Source organism: Peromyscus californicus, unplaced genomic scaffold (assembly GCF_007827085.1).
Source record: "Peromyscus californicus insignis strain IS unplaced genomic scaffold, ASM782708v3 Scaffold_15__1_contigs__length_86483966, whole genome shotgun sequence".
In the NCBI taxonomy this organism is placed as follows: Eukaryota; Metazoa; Chordata; class Mammalia; order Rodentia; family Cricetidae; genus Peromyscus; species Peromyscus californicus.
The window spans coordinates 1,510,368-1,534,735 of NW_026294447.1; the positions used below are offsets into that span (position 1 = coordinate 1,510,368).

The window sequence follows — 24,368 nt, forward strand, 5'->3', positions numbered from 1 at the left end:
AGTACTTTCCTCAAAACAACCCCCTCCCCCCAAAAGAAAAACCAAAACCCTGAAACATTTGAAAAGACAAAGAAAATGCTACACAATTTCTGTAAGGAGACATGAGCTGCTCCCTCTACTGACTAAAGAAGGCTAAAACAGCAGGAAAAAAGGGCTTCCTCCTCATCTCACACCTTCTGGGGTACCTGGGTTCTTTTATGGTTAATAGTAAGAACTTTTTAAAAATGGAGCAGTACTGAGGGAACTACACCACCACTTAGATTCTTCCACTCCTTATCTTTTGCTGTGGTGTTTGTTTGTTTTTGTTTTTGAGACAGGGTTTCTCTGTGTAACAGCTCTGGCTGTCCCGGAACTCCCTCTGTAGGCCAGGCTGGCCTCGAGCTCACAGAGATCCACCTGCCTCTGCTTCCTGAGGGCTGGGATTAAGGGCGTGCACCACCACAGCCAGGTATCCATGCCCTATTCTCACTGTAATAGGCATCTACTACATGGCAATATTATTACTTTCTACCTACCAAATAGAAGTTAGCAAATCAAGGCACATTAATGACTAAGACTTACAGATTCACTTCTTCTATAAACTATGGCTCCCTGCACTACTTAGCATGACTTTATTGTACATATTCACAAGACATTTACAGCGCCCATTGCCTAGTATTAAGAGTGAAGGGAAACGGCAAACAAATTAATCTGTCGGTTGTCACAGTGACTGCTGAGATTGTACAGGATAGGATTTTAAAGCTTCCGCAGTAAAGCTGGATAAAACTTACCTATCGATGACGTAGAAGTTGTCACCATCATCACCTTGATCAATCACATGCTCCCCTTCTTTGACCAATTTTTCAAACATGGCATCTAACACTTGAGACATCTGCTCCTATTTTTTAAAGAGATAAGATATCTTTATGTGCATCTAGAACACAGTTCCTGAAGGAATCATATAATCTTAGTTTTTGTGAAAGATTTCAAAGAAATCAGAATATCATTACCACTGGGTTTTATCAGGAAAGTCAGACTGCAGTACCCCTCACCACATCCAAATGAGATGATTATTTATTCTCATATTCAACAGCTGAATGAGAGGAATGGTATCAGCCTACTTTAGAACATTTGTAACTATCACCACTTCACATGGAAAAAGCACTACCAAACTGAAAAAACAAAAATAACCAGAGTGGTAAAGAACTGTTTCAAATTTCCTGAAGCTATCTGTTCTTAAAACTTCCTAGTACTCATTGATAGAATTAGTGTGGAGGTTCCCTAAACACCTGGTGAAATTACATCCTAACTTCAGTTTTGCAGTTTATGCCAGTACCCAAAATAAGACAGAACAGAACGCAGTTCGGGGCAGGGGCAGTCAAACAGCAGCAACAAAAGACTGGAGCGAATATTCTGTCACTGTCTGTCTGTCAGTACATTTCTCCTCAAAAACCAACCAACTACATCTCCTAGGAAAGATCTTCACAAATCATTAAAACTGCATTCAATAGTGTTAGAGGGGCCCATGAGCACAGTACAGAAAACATTCAGACTAAAATTATGTGGTCCATCAGGGTGGAGCTAAAACACAAAGATAAAGATGCATATGGATCAGGTGCTTCCTGTAAAGTCCCTTTACCCTGGACACAAGCTTAGTGGCCAAGACGTGACTTAATTTCCTAGACAAGAGACCAGAGAGAGCTTGAACAGACACACCAAATGCCAGTGCCCAGAATGCAAGCCTTTCACTTGCTAGGAAGAGGGCCCCCAAGGTATGACAGCTGAGCTCATAGGCTGCCCTACTTCCTGGGGGGGGGGGGTCTTAATCAGCTGTTTGTTGACAGTCCCAGTAGCAGAGAAGAGCTTTTAGACAGTACAGCTTGTGCACCCATAGAAGGCTCAGGATATTATACTTACAGGTATTAAAAAAAGGATCCTGACAAAAAAACTTAAAACATGACTGCTAATTTTTCCCTTTAAAATCAACCTCTTGAGCAGTTTTAGGTTTATGGGTGCACTGAGACAGTCTCACAGGGCTTAACACTTCCTCAGCTTCCCCCACTAATAACATCCCCCAGCAGAGTGGTGGGTTTGTTACGACTGATAAGGCTCAGAGACTCACTGACCCAAAGTTTGCATTTACATTAAGGTTTGTTCTTGGTATAGGTATGGCAAATGGCAAATGCCACCCGACTGAATATTTTAATAAAATAAGAAAGAATAAAATTTAAATCACAAAGTCAACAAAGAAAGGAAAGAGTCCAGAGAAAACAGAAAATGAAGAAACATGGAATAAACTTTCTAAAACGGAAAGTTTTTCAGGCTGGAAGAGAGCATTAAGGAGCCCCATTAAACCAATGAACAAAACCCCAAACCTGGGTCTAGGGTTCCAAAGTGCTTCTGGGGAGGGGTTTGTCTTAAAATAATTCTGAAAAAGGATGCCCAGCTTCTCTCAAAATGAAGAGAAATGCAAACTAAGATGGAAATAAGATCACTTCTCTCACATTCATTTGTCAGATCTGAAAAAAATTCAGACTCTGGAGTCACCATGAAGAAGAGACACTTCTACTTCTATGTAAACAGAATAAACACCACAGAAAGTAACCTGGTGCCAAACAGTGGTGGCGCACGTCTTTAATCCCAGCAGCACTCGGGAGGCAGAGGCAGGCAGATCTCTGTGAGTTCGAGGCCAGCCTGGTCCACAGAGTGAGATCCAGGACAGGCACCAAAACTAGACAGAGAAACCCTGTCTTGAAAAACAAAGACAAAAGAAAAAAGAAAAAGAAAGAAAGAAAGAAAGAAAGAAAGAAAGAAAGAAAGAAAGAAAGAAAGAAAGAAAGAAAGAAAGAAAGAAAGAAAGAAAGAAAGAAAGAAAGAAAGAAAGAAAGAAAGAAAGAAAGAAAGAAAGAAAGAATGAACGAAAGAAAGAACGAAAGAAAGAATAAAGAAAGAAAGAAAGAATAAAGAAAGAAAGAAAGAGAAAGAAAGAAAGAAAGAAAGAAAGAAAGAAAAAGAAAAGAATGAGAGCTGTTGAGGCAATCACAGAGCTGTTCTGTGAAGACTGAGCTCCACAGCTGCAGGCTATGCTCAAATGCAGACTTCCTGAGCAGGTTTTCAAACTGTGCTGAGCTCAGGGTTTCCTGAGGAGGGGCATCATTCTGAAAGCAGTTGATTTACATTTTCATATTAGTTTTTAAAGTTGAGTACAAGCAACTGGGTTTCATCATGACTTCCCTATGGTGTCATTATCTACTCCAACTGTTCCTCCCCACAGCCCTACCTCTGCTCCATGCCCCTCTGAGCGGTTGGTTCCTTTCCATCTCCCAGTCTTCCCTTTGCTTTCATGTCACTCACATTCTCTTACCCCTCTCTTTTACCCCTTCTCCTTTAAGATACATCCATCTCCCCCACTGATTCCCCTTTCAATGCTCCCCCCCCATATATGGATTCTAGAAGTATCTGGACTGGCTTTTATCACCCAACGTAATGATTTCCAGTTTTATCCTTTTTCCTGAAAATGTCATGATTTAGTTCTTTACAACAGCTAGTAAATGATAAAAACTAACGGAAATCAGCATGTTTGAACTAATACACAGATTTTTATTATTTTTCAAATTACCTGTAGGTTCCTAGCAAACAGTGAGGGATGCACAGATTTCCCATATGCTCCCTGCCCCCATACATGGACAAGCCTCTCCCAGAATAGATTTATATCAGTTGTTTTAAACTTCATCCTCAAACTTCTAGCCACTACACCAGAGAGCTCCATTGCTGCTCTGAATCTACGCAGGCACATCACTGCCACTCAGTCAAGTTTACAAGTGCCATGACACAGCTATGGTTTCACTACCCCCAAAATGCTCGGAACCCAGCTGTCATTCATCCTTCCGGTCCCTCAACTCCTGGTTACCACTGAGTCTGTGTTACTGACCCCATCATTTCCTATTATGAATGTCTGACAGTTAGAATCGGGTAGGTCTAGACTTCTCACACTGGCTTCTTTTACTTCTAATACATACGCTTCTTCTGTGTCTTTCCATGGCTCCACAGCTCATTTCCTTTTACTGCCTACTATTCCCATGCCTGGATGTACCATAGTTTATCTATTCATCTACTGAAGGACATCTTGGTGGCTCCCAACACTAGGCAATTATAAATAAAGCTGCTGTGAACAACTGTACCCTGGTTTTCGTGTGAACATTAAGTTTTTACCTCTCTGGGTAATTACAGAGGAGCAGAAGAGTTGGAGTGTAGGAAAATAGTGTGGTAGGTATTGCCAAATCACTTCTAAAGTGGCTAAACCACTCTGAATCCCCACCAGCAATGAGCCAGAGTTCCTCTTGTCCTCGCCTTCACCAGCATTTGGGGTATCAGGGTTCCGGATTTGGGGCATTTTGATGGGTGTGCAGTATCTCACTGTTCTGATTTTGATTTGCTTTTCCCTGGAGACATAGGTCACTGAACATCAACCATCCCTATGTGCTTCCAAATATTTTCATTAGCCCCAAAGGAAACCCTGTATCTATTAAGAAGTTATTTGCTATTTTCATGGTCTCCGAGCTCCTTAGAAACCATGGATCTGTTCATTCTCTACGTAGATTCCTATTTTCTGAATATTTCAATACAATAGAATGATAAAATGTTTTCTTGTATCTAGCTTATTTCACTTAGCATAATGCCTTCACAGCTTATGCCCACTGTAGCATAATAAATAATATACATTTCCCAGCCTGAATTATATTTCATTGTATGTGACATCCTTACCTGCTGACCTATCTCACAGTCTTGATCTAATTTTCAATCAGGTTTTTATTTACTGCTATGTTTTTACAATTATTAGTGTACTTTGTGTAACTGTTTTTTATCAGGTGTATCTTTTGCAAATATTTTCTCTCTGCTTAAGGCTTGCTGATAGTATCTTCCAGTCCAAAAACTTCAGTTTTGCTTTTTTTTTCTTTTTGAAGCAGTATCTCACTATGTAGCCATACAGGTCCTGTACCTCACACCCCCTGCCTTAGCTTCCTCAGTACTGGGATTACAGCACTAAGCACCACACTTGGTCTTAGAAATGTTTGATTTAAGGAGGTCCAGCTTATTGCTTCTTTCATATACTGAACAGTCATCAGATTCTAGATCATCTAGATAGCTGTAGTGTTTATGACTTTTAAACATTTTACACTGAGGTCTCTGACACATTTGGGGTTAATCTTTGTGAAAGGTTCTTTGGGGTGTGCATTCGTTTGTCCCAGTGCCACTCGTTGCCTTTATCCTTTGTCCAGTTGATTCACGTGGAGCTTTTCCTAGGCTCTGCTCGGTTCCACTGCCCAACTTCTTCCAGTATTGGTGTCGTATCTTATACTGTGTGGTGAAGTCATTGTCAATTCACTGACTGGCTTTCAACACTGTGTAGGCTTCTCTGGGACTTTGCCTCTCCAGATTTGTCTATTTCGGATGTAAATTTTAGAATCCATTTCAGAGGCACTTGCACATAGGCCTGATGAACTCCAGATCTCACATGCTTTTTGCTTTTTCATTTTGGTTTTTTTGAAACAGGGTCCCTCTGTGTAACAGCCTTGGCTGTCCTGGATCTCACTTTGTAGACCAGGCTGGCCTTGAACTCAGAGATCTGCCTGTCTCTGCCTCCCAAGTGGGATTAAAGGATTTGTGCCACCATGCTGGGCTCAGGTCCCACATTCTGATAATGGACATTTGGATTGTTTCCACCTTCTACAGTGGACAGTGCTGCTATGAACATTTGTATCCTCGTACTTGTCTCAACCAATATTTGATCTCAATTCTTCTGAATGCCTATGAGAGGAATTACTGAACTGTACAGTACCTCTACACTTTGAGGGATTCCCAAGTGATAGACCACAGCAGCTGAACCACTAGCAACTGTGAGCATTCTAATGTTCTCATGTCCTCAACATTTGTTGTTTTTCTTTTACTTAATTATAACCACCCTAGTGGAGATGAAGTAGTGTTTTATTTGGTCTTGATTTGCATTTTCTTTTTTTTTTTTTTTTGGTTTTCGAGACAGGGTTTCTCTGTGTAGCTTTGCGCCTTTCCTGGGACTCACTTGGTAGCCCAGGCTGGCCTCGAACTCATAGAGATCCGCCTGGCTCTGCCTCCCGAGTGCTGGGATTAAAGGCGTGCGCCACCACCGCCCGGCTTGATTTGCATTTTCTTAATGACTAACCATGCTAGGAATCTTTTTATCTGCTTGCTTGTCATTTATCTTCTCTAGAGAAAGTTATTTAAGTATTCCGCTCATTGTATTGTTGTACGTCTTACACTATTTATATATCTTGAACACTAGGCTTTTCTCAAGTATATGATCAACAAATATTTTTCATTCTGTAGTTTGTCTTTTTACTTTTTTGTGGGGGTAATGTCCTGTGACTTATACAATGTTATGGTAATACAAAGTTCAATATATCTTTTCTCATCCTTGCTTTTGGTATCTAAAAATCCACTGCTAAATCCAAGGTTGTGAATACTTAACCTTGTGTGGTGGTTTGAACTATAAGTGTGTGTGGGCAGCTTGAGTGCATGCACGTGCACGTGCGTATACACACACACACACACACACACACACACACACACACACACACACACACACACAGAGAGAGAGTGAAATACAGAAATGGAATTACCCTATAACAGGGCAACAAGCCCCTACTAAAAACATGCTAACAAAAAGCTCAGGTCCAGAAATGGTTTCTTCTTCTGGAGTTGTTGAGGGCCACATAAAGCCTCAAACATTATAGGCATTACCCTTCCTCTTGGTTACCCTCCAGAACCTGACAGTAAGAATGTACACTGAAGACATGACATAGAACAGGATCAAGATGCTAGGGACCTAGAAACTTCATTCCTCCCAGCTAGTTTTCACAGTGCAGGTGCTATGCAGGTACTAGATGTAAATGGTAATCATCAATTACACCCTCTGTGAATTCCTCATAGCCCATCTAGCAACACTACCCAAAGAAGTAACCAACCACTGAAACCCCTATCTGACACCATTGCTGGGGCCAAGAACTTTTGGCTACAGGAGTCGTAAGCCCTAGGAGAGAACCTACTATTGTTATGCTTCTAAATGGACACAGTATTAAACTTACTCTAATGACTTATCATTATATCCATAGATCAATGCATCTACCAACTCTCCTCTGAGACGTTTCTGTTTGCAGTAGATGGTGACAAACGCAGAGACCTGTAATTAGCCAATGTGCAGACGGGAAGGAACTCTCGAATGCTCAGCACTAAAGGACTATGTCGACTGCACCATCCCCACAAGGCTCAGAGATCATTGCAGGAGGAGCAAGAAGAATATATAAGCCAGGTGACAACTTCTAGACACAGCAGGGCAGCCCCATAGATGAACTTACAGCAGCTGTGATAGCACACGTAAAATTTGTGCAAGCCCAGGCCAGATCAAATCCCAGATAGACAGGGAAGTTGGGCACACAATCCCACCCCTCGATGTGCAGTGATTGGCAGTTGTTAGATGCTGGGAAAGACAGGCTGTAGGAGAAAACCACACTCCAAGAATATTTTGGGCAACACAAACTAGTCTTGAAAGGATGGTTTGTTTTGACACAAAGTTGGATGACTTAGGGTAAGGAGGGTAGGTCTGGGAAGAGCTGAAGGGAGATTAAACATGCTGTGCAGGGAACTTGAAACTCTCAAAGAACTAATAAAAAAAGTTAAAAAGTAGAGGCTCTATTTTCATATATCTCTATGGTATCTAATATATTAAGTAAGATAAGAACAGAGCCAAGCCCTGGATAAATATTGCTGCCACAAATGCATTACACAGTCCTGGGAAATGAACAAGACTGGGGAATATTCCTTTATACTGTGTGAATATATGTCTCTGTGACTGGGTTAATAAAGAAGTTGACTGGCCAATAGCTGAACAAGTAGAGGTTAGGTAGGACTTAGAGACAAAAACAGAGCACAAAGAAGAAAGGGAGGAGGTCAGAATAGAGAGACAGAGAGGAGATGAGCTTGCTGTACTAAGAAAAGGCATTGAGCCACATGGCAGAGTGTAGATAAGAAATATGGGTTAATTTAAAATGAAGAATTAGCTAGTAACAAGCCTGAGCTATTGGCTGAGCATTTATAATTAATACATGCTTTGGTATGGTTATTTGGGAATTGGCTGGCAGGAAAAAGAAGTCTGACTACACAAGATAGTGTAAAGGCCTTGTCTACCGAGAGATAGGGCTCCTGGGAGACAGAGTTGTAGGGAAGTTTCTTTTGTTCATTGTGAATTCTAGTAAATATATGTGTAATTAAAATTTCTGGATTGAAAAAAAAAAAAAAGCTTGCCAGGCAGTGGTGGCACACACCTTTGATTCAGCACTCAGTGAGACCAGCCAGGGATACACAGAGAAACCCTGTCTTGAAAACAACAACAACAAAAACCTGATACTCCCTTCTGATGCCAGAGGAAATCTTCATGCATGCACCCCATAGTCACATAAATAAAAATAAATCTTAAAAAAAAACCTCTATACAGAGAACAAAACTTTGAATCTTCTCATGTACTAAGAGAAGCATGAGGAAATGATGGTGATCGGTTTGCAAGTGGTTTTCATTCCTTCCTCATCATGGGTGAGCTCTGGCTCCTGTTCACGGGCAGCAGCCAGGGCTGAAGATGGAGCCAGGAGGGCTGTGAAGCAAGGATTTCCAGACATGACGCTAATCAGCACTGCAGGGGCCTTTTACCCAAATGAGTTAATCTGCCTCAGGCAGCATATGGTCACCTGTCAAAACTCTGAAGGTTAATTAAATGGCTTACTAATACTGTATTTTACTTGTCATTTATGATTTGTTTCTTTTATGGAAGGCAGAGGGGAAATATCAGCTTTATTGATTAGTTCTGATTCTAAATATCAAATGGAGAAAATGAAATAAATTGCTACAATAAAATTTTTGGTTATGTTAGAATTAGCTCCAGTTTAAGCAGACATATGAAACACTACTTTTAAATTATAAAACTAAAGAACTCATACCAGTATATGAAAATTTCCTAATAAAATAGAGAGATTTACCTATGGTGACAGGTGTCTGCTCTAGTGCACCAAAATCTAATTCCCATAACTACGCACAGAGTGAGAAGAACTTGGGAAGTACAACAGGCAGAGGCTGAGGGTGGTGCTGACAGCCACTGTAGTCAATCCACACCATGTTCTCTCTCTGAGAGCTCAGGAAGGCTCTGACTCATTCAGGCAGTGGCAATCTACTCTGCATTAACGGAAGCGCCTACCGAAGAGCAAAGGAAAAGTGTTCCTGTTAGCCTCAAATTAGAACTATTTCAGGAGGAAAATGGCCTACTGAGTGGAACATTAAAATATTCATGAGAATATCTTCAAAGACATTAATAATTAGAAAATCTGCACCTATACAGTACCCCAAGGGAAAAAGTGTGCTGAGGTCTGGGAAGTGTGAAATCTTCAAACTAAACACTAACTTCAGGAAATTCAAATGAGACAATAGTTACAAAGCCAACATTATTCTTTGTGTTAACTGGTAATTATTGTTTCCCCTTCCTCTCTGGAGTTCTTCCAGGTCTGGAAAGGTACTGCCTTCATTCATGGTCACTGCAGTGGGGCACTGGCAGTCATCCTAGACGCTCCTCAGGCTCTAATCAGACCAGCTGTCAAGAACCAAGGTCAGTTAATCCTGCATGTCAGCAATCATCCTTTTCTGCCTACTCATCTCCCTTCCGCAGTTCAGGCACACTTCTCTCCAATGGAATTATGGGACAGTTTCTCTATGGGCTCCATCCTTTCGTTCTACCCCATGTCCCTCTCGTTTTCCCCTTTATCTGCCACAGGGAAGAAATAAGACTGTTAAATCCTCTGCTCCAAATACTTCAGTTGTTCCCACTATGCCCAGGGTGTTGTGGAAGAAGAGACAAAAGGAACAGAAGGATGGAAGGAGTGCCGTGAAATTCCTCTGCTCACAATGTAGCTGTTCACATATAAACTCACAGCTGCTGTGATCACCTGCACACGATGAGGCCTAGTTCTTAGCAGACAAGCTGGGTACAGGATAACCCTGTACCCAGGAGTATATGGGCAGTACAAACTTGTCTCAGTGAATAGAAAGAGAGGAAAAGAAGGAAGGCAAGCAGGCATACATAAACATTTAAGGTTTTTTGTTTTTGTTTTTTAAATAGTCCATGTCATCTTGAAAAGGATTTGGGAGGAGAGAGAGAGAGAGAGAGAGAGAGAGAGAGAGAGAGAGAGAGAGAGAGAGAGAGAGAAAATCAAGCTGGCATGAGATCAAAGACAAACTTTGAGTGATGATGACCCACCATGCCTGTGTTCCCGGCAGGTGGCAGGCTGAGAAGGATGACCCTGGGTTTGAGGTTAGTTGTGGCCATATAGAAAGAGCCTACCTCAAAACAATAGATTTTTTTCTAAATAAAAAGTAAAACGTATTCTTTCCCTATAAAGTAATCAGTAATGTTAATTCATGATTTTGGTGCTGCTTCTCTCCCATGAACTGACTTTTACATTACACACTGAAGACTTTTAGCAGGACAGTGCAAATCTTTTTTAAATCGTTTCATTAAAGAGTCCATTTAGCTATGCCTAGTGGGTCACGCTTTTCATCTCGGCTACTTGGGAAACTGAGTCTGGAGGATCAATTACAAGTTCAAGGCCTGCATGGGCTACAGAATGAGGTAAAACTCACTCTGGGTAACTTGGTACATGAGACACTGTCTCAAAATGAAAGTAAAAGGTGGGCTGAGCATGTAAGCACAGTGTCAGAGCACCTGCCTAGCATGCACCAGGCAAAATGAAAAAGAAAAAGAAGGGAAAGAGGGGAGGGGAGGGGAGAGAGAGGGTACCTGTGAGGAGTGCAGATCTACTGGATCAGGTTCCCTATATTTACTAACACCCCTTAATGATACATAGTTGTATTAAAAACTTGAGAGGCACTGTTCACAATGACTTCTGAAATTTTCCCATGTAAAGACCTAATAAAAACTAGAGGACCTTAATACAAACCCACTCCTAAATATGAATGGCTCAGTATTGCATTCAGCAGACATGGAGTTGATGGACTGAGTGTGTAGGCAGACTCACTCTGAGCACATGAATCCATACCAGGAGAGCAGAACTGCAGTAAAAGAGTCACTGTAACTTTTTTAGCTACACTTGTTTGTTCCTGCTAACTTTCAAATGGACTGAGTGTTTTTTATTCTTTGACGATTTTATACATGTATATAATAAATGTTGACCATTTCCGCCCCCCCCATCACCCTCTCTTACCTCCTTCCCTCTGAACACCTTATTTCCAATAAGTCCCCTCCTATTTTATTTTCTTCTTTTATGTGACCTACTGAGTTTAATTCAGGTTGTTAGCATGAGCATGGAGTGGCTACACAGATGGAAAAAGACACACCTTTCTCAAAGCAATCCAAGATCACTGTAAGTTTCAATAAGATTTGAGCCTTATTTATTTATTTATTTGTGTGTGGGGTGTGTGTGTGTGTGTGTGTGTGTGTGTGTGTGTGTGTGTGTGTGTGTTGTATGCATGTGTTGGTGGGGATGCACTTGCCCATGCCATGCTCATGTGGAGGCCAAAGGTCAATGTTGGTGTCTTTCTCTCATTCTCCATCTTATTTTTTGAGACACGGTCTCTTACTGAATCTGGAGTGAATCATTTGGCTAGACAAGCCTGTCAGCAAGCCTCTGAAATCTACCTCCTTCCCTCCAGTGCTGGGTTACAGGCACATGTGCCACATCTGGTTTCTTACAGGGGTAATTAGGAAGTGAACTGAGGTCCTCATGGTAGGCACTTTATTCACTGAGCCCCCATCCCCGCCCCTGTCCCCGCCCCCAGCCCTGCCCTCGGCCCCACCCCGCCCCTGACTCAGACAGTCTTTAAATACCACCACTTTATTAAAATTACCAAATCTATTCAAAATATTACTACCAAGTATGCATAACTAGAAAAATGAGAAATAGTAATTCAGAATGTTCTGGTTTCAGGCCATCCTTTCTTTTAGAGACATTGATGCATACAGAAGACAATGGGGCCTGTACTACTTAAAGAGCTGAATGAAAAGGTGTGTCCTACCCTCAAGAAGTGAATAAATGAAGCAATGCATAGATCTTTGTTTGGTTAATCAGAAACGTCAAAGACGAAGCCAGGCAGTGGAGGTATATGCCTTTAATCCGAGACAGAGGCAGATGAATCTGGTGAGTTCAAAGCCAGCCTGGTCTACAGAGCTAGTCCTAGGACAGCCAAAGCTACAGAAAGAAATCCTATCTCAAAAAAAAAATGTCAAAATAATAATCTGAACTCAGGGATGACATACAAATTTTTACCGTGTGCTCCAAAGTCCTAGAAAACATGAAGCCTTTTTTTCTTACTATTTCAGGGTATAAACATGACCTAATATAAAATGGTATGATGTAGTGCCTTAATGTTTCAAAAAATGTCCAAACAAAACCAAAACAAAACAAAAACCCTCATCTAAAAACCAGTTCTCAGACATCAACCTGAAAACTAGAAGAGGTGGTGTTTGGAAAATTTAAAGTTGAAGTAAGCTATAAAAGTTGGTCCTTCATGCTTGGAACAAAGCAGAAGTTCTTTCCTAAATCACTAAATAGCAGAAACATGACATGTGACGACAAAGAAGAACACTGAGCCAACAGTGTGAATAAGTCTGAACACTCACGCCATACCAAGTGATATGCTAGAAACTCCCTCTGTGGAGACTAGAGATGCCAAAATTCTTTCAAAGAATCAAACATTCACTTGCCTTAAGCCAAGTAATATGCTACATTTAAAATATGAACAATGCAGAGCGTAAATACATTCAAATATGATTCCTATTACTGGCTGTTGAGAGCAGCAGGGATGACCTCCTCCAGGGGCCTCTGATGTACACAGAGAATTCAGGGGTCTAGTCTCTCCTCCCCTGCACCACCCCAGGGCTGGGTCTGAGAGTATAACATTGTCTTCCCTTAGAGCTCTAACATAGATTATCCAGTATCCACAGATCCAAGACCAGAAAGTGCATGCAACCATCTGCCTCCACATGATCCCAGAGTGATCTGAGCTTGGAAAGGAAGAAACGCAGGTCCTTGCCCAGGTCTTAACCCACTTCTATTACTATGATTTATCTTACTGGATCCAGGTTCTTAAACAGCAGGATATCTTTGCAAGCCTCTTGTAATCTGCTTCTCTGATCATCAGTTTTGGGATGTATTATCTGAAAAGACACCAAAATCAAGAAAACAAATACAACAGTTAATACCAGGTAAAATCCAAACAATAAAAAGGAGTGCTAAAGAGAATAATGTTAACATTCAAGTTCACTCACAGGTGGCATGATATTCACCCTGGGTGGCTAACAAGTGTTAGCCCATAAGCAGTCTACAGAACACACTCACCAACATTGTGCTCAGAAGCTCTTGGAAGGAGAGTTCTCCCCAAGATCAGCAAGCACATTATGAGAAGATGCATGAGTATCAAGAAAGACAACAAACACCCCAGGCTATGTGGACATGTACAAAAGGACAAAGTGTTACTGTTACACTGGAAAGTTAGACTCTGCCTTCATTCCCTTGCTATGACTCAAACGCCTCTGGATACAGGACTTCCTTTAAAACTTGATAATGTCTGCAGAAGCAAGGAAGTTCTTCAGTGTATACTGCATCAAAATTAAATAAGATTTTAGGAAAATTGCAGGTAACTGCCCCAATAGCCTGCAAAGAATTTACAAAAGGGACAAGCAACCATGTCTTGCCCCCAGAGAATGTGTGTTCAGGGGAAATGAACCCAGGAAATACTGACATGTTCATTTTAGGATAAAGTTAAGAGAAGCTGGTGTTCCATATTCTCACTGAACATTTGCTCCAGGACAACACAGCAGTCAGAAGGTCCTCTGAGAGTAGCCTGCTAACTTCTGAGGCCCTTTTGACTAACATCAGACTCAATGGACCAGTGAGGCTGGCTTCTTTCTTTAAGACATGGGGATTGAACTCAAAGCCTTGCTCATGCTAGTAAATGCTCTACCACCAACCTATATCCCTAACACCAAAAGACTCTTTATTGTGAACATTGGTAGTTTATAAATTAAAAGTAAGTGGTAAAAGACACTTCTTAAAGCAGCCATGGAGTAGATTCCTGGAGACCAACACACTACTTTCTCCTATTCCAATGTTCATTCAAAGAATGACTGTAGCTGGGCAGTGGTGGTGCATGCCTTTAAACTCAGTACTTGGGAGGCAGAGGTAGGTGAATCTCTGAGTTCAAGGCCAGCCTGGTCTACAGAGTGACTTCCAGGGCAACCAGGGCTAGAGAGAAACTGTCTCAAAAAACCAAAAAAAAAAAAAAAAAAAAAAGGACAATAGGATCTGATAAGTGAATGCCTCACCTCTCTCATCAAAGCAGCCAGAATCAGACAGCAGTAAATCTGCACCCACAGAAACATCGACACCCAACACCCACAGGGGTTGTAGAGTATTATTTTAAGGTGTGTTACTTTTGTTTATGTTGCATTTGTTTAAGTCTGTAAAGCTGTGTTACTGTGCCTGACTAAAACATTTGATGGTCTAATAAAGAATTGAATGGCCAATAGCGAGGCAGGAGAAAAGGTGGGGCTGGCAGGCAGAGAGAATATATAGAAGGAGAAATCTGGTAAGAAGTAGCTGAAGAAGTAGGCAGAGAAGGAGGAAGACTCCAGGGGCCAGCCACCCAGCAACACAGCAAGCCACAGAGTAAGAAACAAAGAAAGGTATACAGGAATAGAAAAGGAAATGCCCAGAGGCAAAAGATAGATGGGATAATTTAAAATTAATTAAAGCTGGCAAGAAACAAGCCAAGCTAAGGCTGGGCATTTATAAGTAAGAAAAAGCCTCCATGTGTGATTTATTTGGGAGCTGGGTGGCAGGCCCCCAAAAAGAGCCAAAAAAAAAAAAAAAACCTCAACAACATTTTGGTGTACCAACGTGGCACTCAAATTTCCATAGTGCCTGAGAAAGCGTTAAAAAAAAAAAAAAAAAGAGGATATGGCTCCTTTAAGAGTTTCTGCCTGCTAGTAAGCCTTGAGCAGCCAGTATGTTAAGTAGGAACAAAAAAACTAAGTAAAAATGTCTGCCACAGTGCAAGCACCAGCATTTTAGAGCTCTACGAAGGTTGAATGCAGTTCTTGGCCACCTACCTCCGACCAGGAAGTAAACTTTAGGACTGACTTTGACAACCCGAGAAGTGGAGCCAGCCACCAGAGTCGCAGGCAGAGGTTCATACTGCTTAGCAGTTTAAGGCTTGTTCATGGGTCAAAAAGGCTAAAAGAAACACAATAAGAGATCCAGACAGAAAACCTCTAAATAGGTTACAGTGTGTTTAACAATGTGCATAGGCTTAAGAAAAGAAAAAGGTTCTAGTCATAGAAAGAAATGAATAATTTAAAAATAAAGTTTTAAAGAGAGATGTAAAGTAATATAAAAAAGAATAAGCCACATAGAGATGGAAAATACATAGGACGTCTAGATCCTGTATGTTATTGTGTTAATTTTGAATTTTTTTTTTATTGTTGAGAAGCAAAAGATAGCTGCTAGGAGACATGGGATTGTGGATGGACTGCTAAACTGAACCAATCTAGATACTTTAGGAATGCCTTAAATTTAAAAAAGAAGTCAAAAAATATATTTGTCGAATGGAAATCAAAAATGCTTTCAAGTTTTGTTTCCACAGGAGATGAGAGGCTATGGATTCCTTCAGGGTTAATATGGATCAGGTTTGATTAGGCAAGACTTCCTGAATCTTGACAGGTGATATCTATCAACAAAAATTATAGCTGGTCTTCCCAGGACTTGGTCATTATCTCAAATTTTCTCAGAGACCCTAAAGATACTTTGTCCACAGACAGCAGGAAGAATTTTGGAGAAAACTACACCCACAATCCCAAGAGTTGAGGGGTATGGGTGGTTTTTGGTTACTTGGTGGGTTATGGATGTTTGTTATCATTTAGTGAATATAGAATATTGATACAAATTTAAAGTTATTTTTGTTACACTGTATATATATGTTTCTACTCTTGTTTAAAGGATTTTTGTATATTGATAAAAATTTAAGGTTATTTTTGTTACAACATATTGTATGTATGTTTCTATTTTTGTTTGAAGTATTGTGCCTATGTAGTTCATTTGGAAATGCAGGGTGAAGCTCTAGTTTTTGAAAGCTATAATTTATAAACTATATAGGATAATCAAGAAACACAAGTTAGTGGTTAGTCATTTTTAACAAACAAAATTATAGATATGTTAAGTATGCTTTCCAGATCATACAGAGATATATTTAGATAGATAAATGGTTTTCAAATACTTCAAAGACCTATAGAATATGGCACTTAAAATGTTTTGTTAACCTAAGGTTTTTCATGACAATGAGACACATCTGCTCCTGGTAGCACCAATTTACTTCAGAGATGATGGGCTTTGAAGAAATTCCTTATGGAGTTCATTTTCAATGTGGCAAGGCTAGCCATTTGGGCAGGAAGCTACTCTTTCCTGGGCTGCTTGACAGTATGTTGTATAAACTGGACATGCTGAACTTTGCCAAAACAAAGTAGGATGGTCCTTCAGGGTTCCTGCTTCACAGAACAAACTGCCAGATATTTTGCAGGACACAGAGGAAAGAAACTGATGAACTTTGTCAAAACAGGGCAGGACAGTCCTTCAAATTCCCTACTTCACTGAGAAGTATGCCTGATACTCTAGGCCAGTAGGATCAAGATGGATGCCCTAACATTGCAGAGGAACTTTGGATGAGTGTCCAGGCAACCAAATGCCTCTGTTGTGAGATAATACTGCATCCTTCTGGTTCTTTGATGGAGTTGAAGACTAGATAGTTATAGTTGCAGTTTTCCTTAGTTATGATTGAAAGTAAGTTAGATTTAAAACTTTGGATTCATTAAGATAGAACAGACAATGCATTATTTTCTCTGAATATGCTAACTACAAATGAACAGAATATTGTGAATGTAATCCTTACTTTATAATTGTTATTGTATATAGTCTTACTATGTTTAAGTTAAAACCATTTATTTTTATTTAGACAAAAAGGGGGTAATGTTGTAGAATATTATTTTAAAGGGTGTTACTTCTTTTTATGTTGCATTTGTTTAACTCTGTAAAGCTGTGTTACTGTGCCTGTCTAAAACATCTGATGGTCTAATAAAGAATTGAATGGCCAATAGTGAGGCAGGAGAAAAGATAGGTGGGGCTGGCAGGCAGAGAGAATATATAGAAGGAGAAATCTGGTAAGAAGTAGCTGAAGAAGTAGACAGAGAAGGAGGAAGACTCCAGGGGCCAGCCACCCAGCAACACAGCAAGCCACAGAGTAAGAAACAAAGAAAGGTATACAGGAATAGAAAAGGAAATGCCCAGAGGCAAAAGATAGATGGGATAATTTAAAATTAATTAAAGCTGGCAAGAAACAAGCCAAGCTAAGGCTGGGCATTTATAAGTAAGAAAAAGCCTCCATGTGTGATTTATTTGGGAGCTGGGTGGCGAGCCCTTCAAAGGAGTAAAAAACAACCAACAATACACAGGGACATTTAACTCAGCAGAAGAGACAGTTAACAAATCAATGAAACATAAGCCTGAAGGAGATGGCAGTTACAGTATAAGGAGATCGCTTTGATGGGTACCATGTCTTCCATGATTTACAGATAACATGAAAGACTATCAGCTAGTGAACAAGTCTCAGCAGTTTTTCAATAAAAGTGTGTGACTTGGGACTAAACGTCCCCACAGACTGAATCCCATATGTGAAGGCTGTGGAGTCTTTGGCAGGTGAGGCCGGGCTAGCATAAGCAGATAGGTATGTGCAGGTATTTATTATAACTCCTTGTAGTTCCAGACCAGCATTCTCTTCCTGGATGGTGCCCTGTGACATTCCTGTCACCGTCACAGCCACCTCTCCCACACATGATGGAGTAAAACAGCCCAGAAACTGGATCCAAAACAAACCTAATTCCCTTATATTATTTCTGCCACGCATTTTTCTCTTGATATGAGAAGTCACTATATAAGGGGTACGGTATGTGAACCTGTTGCCTATCTGACCCATGCTCATCTGAATCCTAAGGTGACAGGTGAACACAATGCTACTAACCAGTACTACACAGAAACCTTCAAACCTCAGATCACACTAACCAGAGTTCCCCACTTTCTACTTGAAATACAAGAGATGAAGCTGAGTGCTACTTCTCACTCTGAAAGCAACAGCAAGGGTGTGCCTGTGGGGCAGCCACAAGGGACAGGGGGTGGGGTGGGGACTGAGGATCAATAGCAAGGGTGTGCCTGCCGGGGCAGCCACCAGCCACACGGTATATATGCCAGCCAGTCATGGGGATTGGGGGGTGCCAGCCTACAGTCTGTTCTCCACTCTGTGATGCTTCACCCTCAGTCAATTCAAGTCTTTCGCCTTTCTCCCCACATTTTCTCTTCCTGTGACGTCTCAACAGGGAAGCGCCCTTTGATTTTCTCTCCTGATCCCCTAGCTCTAACCAATTAACATTTCTAAACTGTGTTTTCCAGGCCCACCCAGGGCTGCGGCTGCCCATCACCTACTCCTTCCTCCCTGACACAGTTCTTTCTGAAGACCCTCGGTGTATTACATTCTGTGCTTTGGGAGTCGTCAGAAGGCAGATGTTCCCCTGAGGTTCTCATGGCTCAGAAGATGCTGCCTGCTTCCTCAACCTCATCTTTCCATTAGGTCTGACATCATTCTACATACTAGGTTTGTCTCTGAAACTCTTCAGCTTTAACAATGTACCCAAAGTGTGAGCTTTTGCTAGCCCATAGGCTCTTTTGATTTTTATTAAAATTTCTCATTTCAGGATAAAAATCCTGTTAAACAAGCATTTATGTGGCATCTGATGTATGACAGGTAGTATTTTGTTGTTTTGTTTTTTTTTGTTTTTTCGAGACAGGATTTCACTGTGTACCCCTGGCTGTACTCTAACTCTCTTTGTAGACCAGGCTGGCCTTGAACTCACAGAGATGCACCTGCCTCTGCTTCCAAGTGCTGGGATTAAAGGCATGTGCCACCATCACCCAGCGTCAGGTAGTATTTTAAGGGCCCCATAAATATCAATTCTTTTTAACCTAGTAACAGACCCCTGGAAATAGATGGTCATTTAGAGGTGAGAGAGTGGACTCACTCAATTGGCTTCTTCATCATGTCACAGTCCATGAGCTGCAGAGCTGGGATTCATCCCTGACAAGCTGGTTATGAGAACACATTCACACCCCAGAACAGTGAATCACACCTGCAAGCACATCTGTAGAGAATGCACACAGACACACAGACACACACACAGACACACACACACACACACACACACACACACACACACAGACACACAGACAGACACACACACACACACAGAGACACACAGACAGACAGACACACACACACACACACACACACACACACAGACACACAGACAGACACACACACACACACAGAGACACACAGACAGACAGACAGACACACACACACACACACACACACACACACACACACACACACACACCCTTTCTGACACATGGAAAGGCAATGAAATTCAAATGTCCTCAGAACCCAGACATACTTTCATCTGTTCACTGTGCTGATTCTGAGCCACAGCAGCAGGGCTGAGTAGCTTTAAAAGAGCTTCCGACTCCTAAATACAAAACATTCATGTTCAGAAATAGTGAATTTTCAGTTTAAAAAAAACCCACATAAAGCGTTTGCCAACTCCTGCTCTGAACTTCTACTGCCTTTCAGGGAAAATAATCAGCAAAGCAACTAATACGGTTCTAATTGCTAAACTAACAGTTCATACTCTGCTGCAGAGGCAACCTTGCACACTACCCACTCCATTCTCCTGGACAACATAGAGGAGATCTATCACCCATCCAATGAGAGCACTCCATTCTCCAGCTACAAACCTCAGCAGATCCCACACTGAGCTGACAGTCCACCTGCCTCCATCAGAACTTCACTCCCCGTTCCCGGGGCTGCTCAAGGTCAGATGCAACAGTGAGTCCAGACTCTTGTACTGCCTCACGTCTTACCTCAAGAGACCTCCACTCACTTCAGACAAGCGGACAAGCTTTCAATTCCTATACAATGTCTCACTGCACTTTGACACTTCATGTTTTGTAATTACTCATTAATTCACTAGTTTGCATCTGCCACTAGCCTCGAAGGAAGAGGGCAGGGGCGGCTTCACTGCGGCATACCTAGCAGCTGGCCAGCTGTGCAGAGATGCTTCAGAGTGAGTCTGTAGAAGAGAATGAGGAAACACATGGCTTCCCTCTCAGGTCACATGCTAGAAATATACAACTCTTAAATTCTCATTTACTATTGGTATTTCAACTAAAACCCAGATTAATTTCCAAAATTAGTCTTAAGTATTCTGATTTTCTTTCAATTCATATGAAGATAAATACTAATTTCTATTAGGAGTTTGCAGATTTCATGATTATAAAGAATTCCAGAAATATTATGAAATGTTACTCTATCAAAATGCAGTATGTATCTTCCTCACAGATGTTTTTCAATACCCATCTAGAGCTAACTAATTTTGACATTTGTAACAATCATTCCTAGAAACTATGGTACAATTTGCCTTGTAGTTTTAAGGCCAAAGGCAAGGAAAATTTTTAGTATGCTACAGAAAAGCATTTCAACCTAATCAGAATACTAAAGCATTTTATCATAATCATTACTATGTTATTAATATATTACATAGGAACGTAAAGTATTAGAGAGGACAAGTCTTAGAGTGAGTCCCCATCCCACAGACCCCAGTGAGTCTTAAGAGTCGATGCTGTTGCCATAAGACTTTGACCAAAACAACTTTGGGAGAAAGGGTTTATTTATATTACAGCTGTAGTCCACCATCCAGAGAGTTCAGGACAGGAACTCAAACAGGGTAGAAACCTGGGGGCAGGAGCTGATGCAGAGCCATGGAGGGGTTCTGCTTACTGGCTTCTGCCCAGAGCTTGCTCAGCCTGCTTTCTTATAGAACCCAGGACCATCAGCCCCCAGGCATGACACTGCCTACAGTGAGCTGGACCTTCCCCTATGACTCATCAATCAAGAAAATACACCACAGGCTTGCCCAAAGATCAATCTGGTGGGGGCATTTTCTCAGTTGAGGCCCACTCTTCCAAAACTGACTCTAGCTTATGTCAAACTGACATAAAACTAGCCAGCACACTCACCTTCCATAGAAAATGTCTGCCCTTATTTATACAACTGGTCTTTGAGTCCTGATTTCCTGGCCCTGCCCCAACTGGCCAGCACTGGGTTTATTAGAAGCTCCTGGGAAACCGGATCTTGAACTGAAAGCCAGCAATATGGTGAGTGCCTTTAACACCCCTTAACATCTGCACCTTTGCTGCTGAAGAACCCTAAAGCAGTGGTTCTCAACCTTCCTAATGCTGAGATGCTTTAATACAGTTCCTCATGTTGTGGTGACCACCAACTCTAATTATTCTTTATCAATAAAAATTCAGGAGTCAGATAATGGGGTAAGAGCCTGAAAGATCAGAGAAGCAGAGAAGACACCAGTCCTCTCTACCTGCTCCATTCCTTCCTCCAAACACAGAACCAGATCCTCCCTCTGCCCTGCCTTACTTCTTTCCTCCTGTCCTATCTGTCCTCAATCTTCCAAAACCTTTGTGGTTAATTTGGTCAGTTAGTGGCTATAACTTTGCCCTCTGACTCCAAGCAAGCTTTATTTGTTATAACATGATCAAAATACCACACAATACCCTACCTTAAAATTATTTTCATGGCTACTTCCTAACAGTAATTTTGATACTGTTATTAATCGTAATGTAAATATCTGATATGCAGGACATCTGATATGTGACCCCAAGGTAGTTTCAACCCACAGGTTGGGAACCGCTGCCCTGGAGGCAGGCAGCCCTGTCTACGTGTGGCCTCTGAACTCTTTCTGGAATTGGTAATACATCCAAACATGTATCCAGTAAGTTCTCATTGATATTTTTTATGTTTAATTCCATTTGATTGGTTGCTAAATGAATATTAACTAGAATGGGAATGAACTAGCCAAAACATTTTACTTAACTAACTCACAGGTTCAATGGTATCTAAAATCCCTCTCAAGGTCTGAGTAGAGTCATGCTGCTTTCAAACCATGTTCCTTAGCTTTAGTTTTTATTTATTTATTTATTTATTTTTTGGTTGTTGTCGGTTTTTCAAGACAAGGTTTCTCTGTGTATCCCTGGCTGTTCTGGAGCTCACTCTGTAGACAAGGGTGGCCTTGAACTCACAGAGGTCCTCCTGCCTCTGCTTCCCAAATGCTGGGATTAAAGGTGTCCACCACTACCACCACCCAGTTTAGTTTTAGATTGTTAAAACTACTTTAAACTACATTATCTTGATTGCTAAATTTTACCATATAACTAACCACAAAGGAATGTGTGTACTCCTCAACTGTCATCCATTACTGTTTCTGCTAGATATACGGATGAAGCACGTGATAGGCAAGGTAGTTTTGTAGAGCACACACAGAGCAGTTAACAGCATGTTCTAGAGTAGCAACAGAAGAACTTGATTGCATATGTATATGGGTATACACCGAGGGTACAAATATACTTCAGGAGCTTAACAGTCTAAAAACTCCAAACCTGCTGTCTGCTATTCTGCATTTTTCAGAGCTATAGATAGAGGTTTTAAAAAACTCTTTTTAAGGTTGAAGATGCAAAAGAGAATTTTCTAAAGTGTATACAAAAAAGGAAGGGAGGAAGGAGGGACAGAGGGAGGGAGGGAGGGAGAGAGGGAGGGAAGGGAGGAGAGAGGGAGGGAGGGAGAGAAGTTATTACTTTAATTCATGTTCAGGCACAGTGATCTCTTATTAAGTTTACTTCTTTTTTTTTTTTCCTTTTTTTTTTTTTTTTTTTTTTTTCAAGACAGGGTTTCTCTGTGTAGCTTTGCGCCTTTCCTGGAACTCACTTGGTAGCCCAGGCTGGCCTTGAACTCACAGAGATCCGCCTGGCTCTGCCTCCCGAGTGCTGGGATTAAAGGCGTGCACCACCACCGCCCGGCTAAGTTTACTTCTTACTGGATCACTAATGGGAGAAGTAAGCTAAGGATACAGCTTAAAAACGTACAAGGCAAATTCTACAGAATCATCAGGGCCTCCAAGAACCAGTCTACGGAAAGCATGGTGTGTGTTGTGTTGGCGCCTTCCCCGTGATTCTACTGAGGTTTGTCTGCTTCCGAGGAACCTTCTGTTACCAACTGACAGGAGCAGAAGGTCTTCACTAGTATCTCTCTATAGTAGAAACACTTCTTATAAATAACTATGGCTATAAGAAAAATAAATAGCTCAAAACATTTTTCATCATCAGGATGCCTTTACTTCACTGAGCACTTATGTTCCTGTCTCATTTCACTCAAAAGAGACTTTGGGGGGGGCGTGGGGAGAGATAAAATAATTCTATAGAATTTGAAGTAGAAATAGTCTATCAAGATAAGATGAGAAAAAAAAATTTCAATGTCTGTCCTGAAAGTCTGTGTTTCCATTATTATTTTCCTTACATAAATGCATTTAAATATTACCTAATTTAGTAAACTACATACCCTGGACTCTGCATCATCTTCTTCTTCATCAGGATTATAAGCTTCTGCACAGACTGCAAATATAAAAGGGGACAGTTTAAACATCTGTTCATCAAATACATGCAATAAATATCTTTAAAAATTAATCATCTGTGAACTTCAGACACAGGACTTCAAGGCCCCTGAGCTGGTACTGATTTGAAAGCCTTGTCCCCAAGGACTAGAGTTCATGGTACCAGAAGATGCCATACAAGCTTCCAAAGGAGAGAAGCAGCCAACAGTCCAACCCAGATATGACACTTAGAAACCACAACAACCACCAGCACGGCACAGTAACTCCAAGGGTGCGGTGGTGAGAGGCACACCTTGGCAGTAACCATCATCTCTCATTGTACTTAAGATCTGTCAACAAGAAGGAAATCATGCCTGGTACTGGAAGTCTAGCCAAAGGGATAGTGAAGTCATGGATCTTGGAGGAGAATCTACAACTGCCACTTTACTAAGCCAGCATAAATCCTACTTACACTCTAAACATTTGTCCTTACCCACAGATAAATATAGTTAGTCTTCACCCTTCATCGAGGAAACTTCTCTTTGCAACAGACAGAGACAATTACAGACAATCATAACCAATCAAATGCAGAGTTGTGGAGCCCAGTCACAATGGATACATCTACAAAACACTCCCACACCTAAGGCTCAGGGAACACTGTGGAAAGATTGTAAAAGCCAGAGGCCTAGGGAGTTTGCTGTGAGACTGT

General features: G+C 41.2%; 1 protein-coding gene across 1 annotated transcript in view; it reads right to left on the bottom strand.

The window, feature by feature from the left end:
• Prkar2b (protein kinase cAMP-dependent type II regulatory subunit beta) overlaps positions 1-24,368 on the bottom strand; it is a 105,810-nt gene that overhangs the window by 19,896 nt on the left and 61,546 nt on the right. Inside the window, exons 3-5 of the mRNA XM_052738287.1 lie at positions 23,629-23,681; positions 13,142-13,225; positions 771-877 (exon numbers count right to left, since the gene is read on the bottom strand). Of these exons, the coding sequence (XP_052594247.1) occupies positions 771-877; positions 13,142-13,225; positions 23,629-23,681 (244 nt within the window). The remainder of the gene's footprint in view (positions 1-770; positions 878-13,141; positions 13,226-23,628; positions 23,682-24,368) is intronic.